Genomic DNA, 9,716 nt, shown 5'->3' with positions numbered 1-9,716 from the left:
AAATGTACCTTTAAAAGGCATTCTTTATAATTGTCAGAATACATACATTTAAAATTAAAATAGCTTATTTATACTAAATTTTTAAGGCTCTTTGAGAAAAAATGGTGCACTTAGAGGGGGAAAAAAGCCTGGGAAATAATATTGTTTCTGTTAGCACAAAAGGTAGCCCGTGTTTTATTTACCTTCAATCTTTAACCCAGTTGCCATCTTCTGTCCCTCCCTCTGTGTCTTCTGTTTCTCTGACACAATATTAAACATGAATAATTTACACTGACACATACTGTAGTGAGTTGACTCAGTTCCCAGGTTCTCTGTCAGATCGATGAGCCAGGAGGCTACGCATAGTACATGTTCAATACACAACCCACTATCGATCAAGGAACAATACCTATTAACGTCACGCCCGCTTATTCCCTATATGTTTTTAACACACATATCTAATAATTTTACATGCAGTAGACAGGGTTGGTATATCAACATGGCAGTGGTAAGTGATTTTTTTTTCCATCTACATCTATGTATTTTTATTACGTATATATGCGATCTTTTTTTAAATAAAACATACAAATAAATTACACTTCTTGCATTAAAGATTGCATTTTAGTCATTGATTTGGATCGAAGAGATTTGAAAAGGGATAATTGGGGATGGTGTGGGAAATATTTTGATGCATCTAGCATTAGATAATTTACACAAAGAAATCTTAGATAGACAAACAGACAGACAGACAGATAGATAGATAGATAGATAGATGCATGGAATAGAGTCTATCTCAATGGTTCCACATATTATTTAGTGCAATAACGTAAGGTAAAAGTCTAAACAGAAGAGAAAAAAATAAAATAAAATGACATTGGGTTATAGTCAAAGATAACACCGTCTGTGGAATTTCAGAAATAATATCAGATCCTAAAAGATTAGTCCAGATGTTTCTCTTTGTCGTATTTCCTCATTAGGCTAGCTTATGTTTGAATCGCTCTAAATTAATATTTACTTCAGTTTGTACGAACGTTTTATGCATATGTCTTGTTTTGGCCTTGCTGTCGTATGTATGATGCCCTCCATTCTGAAGTGTAAACTTCTTTCAGTTTCAGGTACATATACTTTTTCCAGTTCAAACAATACCAAGCAAACGTTGTCTATCAAATGAAATATGTTGCCTAATTTTACGATTTCAGCCTGTTTTCAAACTTTTTACAATGTCTGAATAAATTATTGAATCATAGAACCTGAAATCATTAGGTTCACACTTAAAACCACCAACCTTTTCCATCCTTGACAGCTGGATTTCACTATGTCCTCATGGTTCTTACTGTGTTTATAAGATGTAACCAAAGCGCATGTTTTAAAAACTTCAGTAAAGTTTTGTTGCGAATCACACACGTCTGACTAGCATCCTTTGAATGTCTACTGACACGAACAAGAAACGGTATTATACGTTTCTTTAATTGTAAAACATTCTGTCTTAACCTGATGTCAGTATAACGGCGTGCCTAAATAGTCTAGTGCGCCGGCCTAGTGACAGTTGATGTTGTTACTGTAGGGTTTAACGCAATTTTTTCAGCACAAGATAGGCTCATGGTGGCCAGTATTAACACACATACACACACACACACACTTATGCATGTGACAAAAATGTAGTCAGTGTGACGGAATGTACGAATGACACTCCATGTTCAATTCATTTAAAACATCTTTGCATCCCAGTAAATAAATATCATCACAAAGATGACGACGTGATGAAATATGCCATTTGCACATTAGTTACATTACTGAAAATAATGAACTCACGTTATCTCGCGAAATCTCAAAATTCCAAACGAGGTGCTCCGTGCATGGAGAAGAACATTACCTATCATTGCTGTTAATGTTAAAATCAGACAGACTTCAGTTTTAGCCCTGTTGCATAGTAACTTGTATACCGAAATGAAAAACTGGGATGAGAAAAGAAGCATAAACAAATGATAGTTTCTGATTTTCTTAAGTTAGTCAATCCGTAAAATCATAAACTTTAACAAATATTTTGGTAATTTATGTTTCTACTATAAATTCTTAATTACAAATTTTCCTAAATGTAAAAAATGTCATTTCGCAATGCGAAATGGAAATCTCGGCATGGCATAGGAAATAGAATATCGGCATACGTAATGAATTATAAGAATACGAAATGGAATATCTGCATAGGAAATGGAATCTCAGCAGATCAAACAAAAACGGAAACACAGCTGTGTACCAACTGAGGTCGAAAGACTGAACATAGTATTTGGCAAGTCAGGCCTGGCTTTGGAGCAAATGATTGTTGTTGTTGTTGTGGGGTTTAACGCCATTTTTCAGCACATGATAGGCTATACATGGCGGCCAGTATTAATGGTGGAGGAAGAACCCGGGAAAACCCCGGAAAGAACCACCGACCCACGAGAAGCTACTGGCAAGCTTTCTCACATACCCACATTGGCTGAATCCGAGACTCGAACCGCCGCAGACAGAGGTGAGATGGCAGTGATCCGTAACGAAGAGCGCTTTAGACCACTCGGCCACTCGGGGCACAAATGAAGATGGATGATTATTTTATATTAAATGACAATAGTTAAGTGTACTTTGAAGCTAAGTGTCTTGTTTCGAGATCATGAATGTCTGTTGAAGAATAGTTTCATTATTGAAGGTTAGTGTAGATGAATAATTTCTTGTGGATTGTGTCAGATCGTTCCATCAGTCAATAAGTTTTTGGTATATATGATTTTTTTAACAAAGAGTTTCTGCATTGATATTGAATGATACTGTTCGAGTTTCTCCGATTATAAGGCACCTTGTCTCGCGATCGAGGTGGGAGTAAATAAATTATACAACCTAGAGACCGGTTCTTGATAATTTTAGAAACAAATGCAGAGATTTCTTTAATGTTTCGTCTTTTTATCAGATTAGGCCATCCAGTTTCAAAATAAAGTGCTTCTCTTTAAGCAAATGTTTGAAGTCCAGAAATTATTAGTTTGATTAAAAGTAACAATGAACAATTCAGTTAAATTGGAAACATCACTATTTCACTCAAAATTTTTTTCAACGCCAATCTCTACTCCCTTGTCAATATAGAAAATACACACATCAGTGAAAGCATCCAGTGATCACAATGGCAACTCTTCAGACACGCATCTTGCGAAATGAGTTTTTTTTTTTTTTTTAAAGGCACACAATTGTATTGTAATATGTATTATATCAATTTAGCGAGGAAGATAGAGCAGTATAAATACGGCTAGTTACATCTCGACCCATTGTCCCAGCTGCATTGACAAAAAGAAAAGCAAATGATTGTTTTTATTTTTTATTAAATGATATCCTATTCTAGCGTTTAATTATAAGTTTCCGCTTTTCATTCAATACTTACTTTACTAATATAATCTCATAACCTTTTTAAGTAGCATCATCTTAATAAGATACTGTTACAAGCTTCATTATTTTTTAAGATTTCTCATTTATACATTATACGGTATTTAATCTTCATTTTGTACAACATACTGTATTTAAACTTCCTCGTTTTGTACAACATATTGTATTTAAACTTCACCATTTTTGACAATATAATGTACTTAAGCTTCCTCGTTTTGTACAACATACTGAATTTATGCTTCATTGTTTTTGTACTACATACTTTATTCAAGAGTCAACATTCTGTATAACATATCGTATTAAAACTTCATAATTTATACAAAATACTGTATTTAAGCTTCATCATTAGTACATACTGCATTTAAACTTCATCATTGGTACCACATACTGCATTTCCGTGTCATTATTTGTACAAGATATTGTATTTAAGTGTCATCATTTGTACAAGATGTTGTATTTATGTGTCATCATTTGTACAAGTTATTGTATCTAAGTGTCATCATTTTTGTACATCTTGTATCTAAGTGTCATCATTTTTGTGTACAATATACTGTATCTAAGTGCCATCATTTTTTGTACAACATACTGTATCTAAGTGTCATCATTTCTGTGTACAATATACTGTATCTACGTGTCATCATTTTTTGTACAACATAATGTATCTAAGTGTCATCTTTTTTGTACAACATACTGTATCTAAGTGTCATTTTTTGTACAACATACTGTATCAAAGTGTCATTTTTTGTACAACATACTGTATCAAAGTGTCATATTTATAATATATTGTATCTAAGTGTCATTTTTTGTACAATACATTGTATCTAAGTGTCATCATTTTTTGTACAACATACTGTATCTAAGTGTCGTCATTTTTATACAACATACTGTATCAAAGTGTCATTTTTTGTACAACATACTGTATCTAAGTGTTATAATTGTACAATATACTGTATCAAAGTGTCATCATTTGTACAAGATACTATACTAAGAAAGCAATTATTATAAGGAACATTTATGACTGCTTAGAAAAGTCGTTAAAACACGAATCACACTAATGTAGAATCATTGAAATTAATAAGATGAGGATGCTGACTAATTTAAAATCAGATTAAATAGCATAACACGTACATGCTATATTTGCTTTCACAGTCAGTTTTTTTAAGAATTAGTTCCGTGCTCGGATGAATGGACGAATGATCCTGTAGATGGAAATTTTATAATTCACGTTTTTTTTTATATCATGTGTTATGAAATATTTCTACACAAAATAATTATATTAACTGCTAAAATCAATTAGGATGCAAATAAAAAGATGGCATAAAGGTATGAAGGACAATATTATAATTAAATCCAAACCGTTGCAGTTTTATACAGCTGACAATCGGTAGCGAATATCTATAGAAATGCAGTATATTCAAGTAGGATTGCTGATTACGTCAATTGCCATTGTTAGGATATTTGTATTAGACGCACCTTTGAAGTCCCCTGAGTTTCACATATTAGTTGGGAGGTGACTATTGTTCCAGACATTAGCGTGTACAGTGATTATATTTCCCCAAATTTGTGTGAGGTGATTATAGTTGCAAACTGAGTGTACTTTGTTTTTGTCACCAATAAAGTTTAAAATTTATGTTGGAGACATATACTCTTGCGTGGCCGTATCTGTTGCTCCTTTGTCTCTGGAACATTTGACAAATTTAACAGTTTGAGAGGACAACTGTCAAACTTAAATTTACTACCACGTTGTAACTGTCTTTACTAACCAGAATCAGATTTAGGAATGCAGCTTATAATTTGGAATTTCTTTGCAATTAGTGATTTAAATAAATCAAGTCTTCTACATTTTTTTAATGGTAGATATGGCTAAATTAATATAAATCTAAAACTGAAATTCCTGAACTTCATAACTGTGGTAGATAATAATAATAATAATAATGAGGACTTTGTATAACGCCTAATATTTAGAAGCTCTAAGCGCTTTACAACATTAGACAACACCTATAAGATAAGAAATATAATGATATTATTACAAAAACAAACAACATGAAGTTAGAAAAACATTAAAAAAATAAAAAACATGCTGAGAATATTTCAGGTAGGAAACATTATTAGGTCTTTAAGTTTGTTCTTGCAGTCGAAATAAGTGAGTTTTTAGAGCCCTCTTGAATGTGATCACTGTGTCTTTGTGTCAAAGTTCAGTGGGCAATTCATTCCACGTTGCTGGGCCTTGGTATGCAAAAGAACGCTGTCCATATGACTTTGTTTTCGTAGTGGGAATAATGAGTATACGATTGTCAGAAGAGGAGCGTAAATATCTTGCTGGTGTGTACACATGGGTGAGGTCAGATAGGTATGTTGGACTAGAGTCCGACAGTGAAATGTAGCACAGAGAATAAATTTTGTGTTTGATGCTGGATCGAATGGATAGCCAGTGTAGGGTACAGAGCAGCGGGGGGGGGGGGGAGGCGGGGTGTGTGTGCTCTGATCGTGGTACTCTAAGTATGATCCGAGCAGCTGTGTTTTGAACTTTTTGAAGTTTCTGGAGTAGATATTGAGATGAACCAGACATAACTGAGTTACAATAGTCCAGTCTTGAAAGTACTAATGAACACACAAGTGTTTTAGTGGCATTAACTGAAAGATATTTGCGAATTGAGCTGATGCGTCTCAGCTCAAGATATGCAGCCTTGCATATGTTCATGACATGTTGGTGCAATGTGAGAGTACTGTCCAGAGTAACACCTAGGTTTGGTACTGATTGTGTGAATTTAATGTTGGTGTTGCTGTTATTTATTGTTTTAGGTAAAGGATGTGAATGAGAAAGTCTTTGTGTTGTGATCAGAATGGCCTCAGTTTTATCATCATTCATCTGCAGATTGTTCCATGTCATCCATGATTTCACATCAGAGATGCACCTCTCTACACCTTGGATGGTAGCATCAACTTCAATTGGGTGGCTAGATTTGCATATTTGGGTGTCATCAGCGTACAGTTGGTGAGACACTGGATGATGATCTATGACACTTGAGAGCGACTGAGTGTACAGAATGAAGAGAACAGGTCCAAGAACAGACCCCTGTGGAACACCACAACATAGATCAACTGGGCTGGAGTGTATTCCATTTGCAGATACAATTTGTGTCCTGTTGACCAAGTAGGACTTGAACCACAGTAAGGCTGCATCATGAATGCCAAATACATGCTGGAGACGGTGAAGTAATATATCATGGTCTATTGTGCAAAATGCTGCAGACAAATCAAGGAGGGTGAGGACTGTAATATTTCAACTATCCAACGCAGAGAGAATGTCATTAATTACGTTTAGAAGAGTAGTTTCAGCACTGTGGCAAGGGCGATATGCAGATTGTACATTGCTAAAAAGACTGTTTGAATTTAGATGAGATTCAAGCTGGGATAGAACAACCTTTTCTAAGATTTTTGAAATGAATATGAGATTAGAAACTGGGCAGTAGTTCTTTAAATCGTTATGGTCTATTGTTGGTTTCTTCAGCAGAGGCTTTACAATGGCAGTTTTGAAAAATGATGGGAATTCTCCAGATGAGAGAGAGGTATTAATAACATCAGTTAGTGAAAGCAATACTGGATCTAAGGATGAAGCAGCAGTGATGTTGGAATTGGATCAAGTTAACATGACTTTGGTGCACTCTTCATCACGATTGTACGTACGAAATCCATAGAGACAGGTTCGAATGCTGCAAATGGTTGCCGCTGAAATTCTGTATCCCAAATGTATGGTGACGACGAGTCAATTGAAATTGTGGTGTCAAGCTTATCTCTAATGGTTTGTACTTTGTCACGAAAGAAATTTGCAAACATGTCCGGAAAGTCGACTGGAGAGAAGGTAGTTGGAAGTGGTGTACATTTGTTCCTTGACATTAGCTTGTTAGTAATCTCCAAGAGCTCTTTGCAGCTTGAACTTTCCATGATCTTAGTAGTGTGGTGGGCTGATTTCGCTGCATGGACTATATTTGCGACATTGTGATCATTACTGTAATTGATTGATTCATTCATTTTTGTTTCTTTTTCGTTCTTTCTTTATGAAGCTGATTGGTCCCATAATTTTCAACTTTATGTAGGACTAATCTTTACGACTGAGGTTATAAATTACTTGGAAAAATTACATTCATAAAATATGTTATTCTTCTAGCGCTGGACTAGCACATGTAAATGGGGTGCTCTTAGACAAAACAAATCGAGTGGCAAAAACAAAAGCAATGGAAAATCTGAGACATACGTCGATACGGTTGTCTGAACGCCAAGAGCCAACAACTGGGATATCAGGAGTATATGAGTTCAATATTAGTCGGTTAAATGTTAGTAATTTGATTCATTATATATCACGTTGATGTGGCTAATTCAAAGTTTTTAATTATTTGTACCATTTATTTTATTAAGCATTGTCGGTTAGTCATTCCGTCACGTATGCGACTGCAATTTTATATACAAATTCAGATGCCATAACTATAAGCATTTTTTCAACCATTTTTCATTAACTTTTCTGTATGTATTAGCATAATTAAAACTATTTTCCTAGGGATCAGTGTCACCATAAAATACTTTAATGTTATAGGATCTCGAATGCGAATGGGTCGGTCGTAATTCTCTCTGTTCTGGCGATAGTTCAATTTGGCACACTTATCAAGCGGTTTACTCAGGTGGCTGATTCAGGCACGCGTCAAAGACAAAGGACAGGTGAATGCCTATCGATAAAGTCACAGAGGTCATTGATTGTGATTCATCATTATATCGATTGATATTGAAGACTTTATGCAGCATCACCGAGCCATGATTCTTGATCTTTTTTTGTGAAGTGTCCCCCACCTTTATGCGATCAAGTGTTGATTTGGGGTGATCCGACCAAATATACCGCCAGCATAAATGAACAGCATATTTATGGAATTTAATCAATACAAAACACGATTTCGAACACTACATACAGGTTCCAAGATCTGCCACATTTCATTTCTAAACAAACATGGATTTTTCTAGGTAACATTTAGTGTTTAATCGACGTAGAAATGGATGAGATGTTGACTTGTTTACGGATTTTTCAGGGCATGAACGTCGACGTATGAAAACGTGTCTTTTTAACCAGTCCGACTTTACAAACATGTCAATCCAATTCTTAAACTCGTGTGAAAAACATCGATCTCCGACTGCTTAAAGGAACTAAAAAAACATTAACCCTAAATACTACTCGCCTCATTAGCTACTTACACCTTTTGCTAAAGTGCTGAAATATGTAGTACATATATTGGGGCACCTACTTTATAAATTCAGAACGTAAAATGAATCTATGGTCAGACTGAAAGAACACTCCTTAACTAAGTATCTTCCGATATCCCTATTTGGATTTTTATGTTTATTTATTTTAATTTTTAATTTTGTTGGTGTTAATTTATTTCCAATATTTAATTATCTTTTTCGTTTTTTATATTCGTTTTCTCTTAAAATTGCTAGAAACAATATACATTTTTTCTTCACACAATATGACTTCAAGCGGCGATAGAAATGTTTGAAGTTTCAGACCTATATACCATTTCACGGTTATTATCTCCCTTTGAAAACATGAGAGGGCGTTTCGGTACAACTGACTTCCGGATATTTCAATGAATAAAGATGGCAGATGTAGATCAAGAAAATGTGACAGAACGCTCACATTCCGCAAGCAAGATCGATATCTCACTATCTGAAAAAAGAATGCTATCAATATTTGATCAATAGTTTTTACATCCTTTTTTTTTCTCACTAACTTGCGCTGTTCCCAGCTTTCAAGTAAATGATTTCTGCCTATTTCAAAACTTCATTATCTTTCCATTGCTACCTCTTGCTCTAGTTTGTATTATTTGATTGTGCGTAAGTGTATCGCTGCGTAAAAAGATTGTTATTGCAATTTATCTCGCTTAAAGAATAATGAAAAATGTTAAAAATTTTTTTACAGCTTTAATCATTGCAATTACTGGAGGTTGAACAACAACGAGAAAAAAATCTAACTTCTCAAGGTTCTTTTATTATTGATTTAGATTGTTGCATTTCTATTAATGTTCATTATATTTTTCATGAAATAGCTTGAGTTATATCTTGGAAGGATATACTAAAAAATGCACAAATGTCACCCACGCTTGAACAGACAGGCGCACGTACGAGTCTCCTTGATGAATATTTTTTTTTAAATCCTTGAACGACTGGAATTTTTTGGAATATACAATTTGGAGAAATATTGATGTTAGACACTATGCGTGTATAGGACATTTGTGGCTCTCACCTATCTGCCTGTATGTCTGTCTATCTGTCTCATTTCATCTGGTGCATGG

At 34.6% G+C, this 9,716-nt stretch overlaps 1 protein-coding gene across 1 annotated transcript in view; it reads left to right on the top strand.

The window, feature by feature from the left end:
• Positions 1–317: 317 nt before the first annotated feature.
• Positions 318–9,716, top strand: part of LOC149805706 (uncharacterized) — a 49,786-nt gene continuing 40,387 nt past the window's right edge. Inside the window, exon 1 of the mRNA XM_089936755.1 lies at positions 318–487. Within this exon, the coding sequence (XP_089792881.1) occupies positions 323–487 (165 nt within the window). The 5' untranslated portion in view covers positions 318–322. The remainder of the gene's footprint in view (positions 488–9,716) is intronic.

The sequence above is a fragment of the Sinohyriopsis cumingii genome, chromosome 2 (assembly GCF_028554795.1).
Source record: "Sinohyriopsis cumingii isolate HCF-2022 chromosome 2, ASM2855479v2, whole genome shotgun sequence".
Taxonomy (NCBI): domain Eukaryota; kingdom Metazoa; phylum Mollusca; class Bivalvia; order Unionida; family Unionidae; genus Sinohyriopsis; species Sinohyriopsis cumingii.
This window is presented reverse-complemented; position numbering and strand designations above follow the sequence as displayed.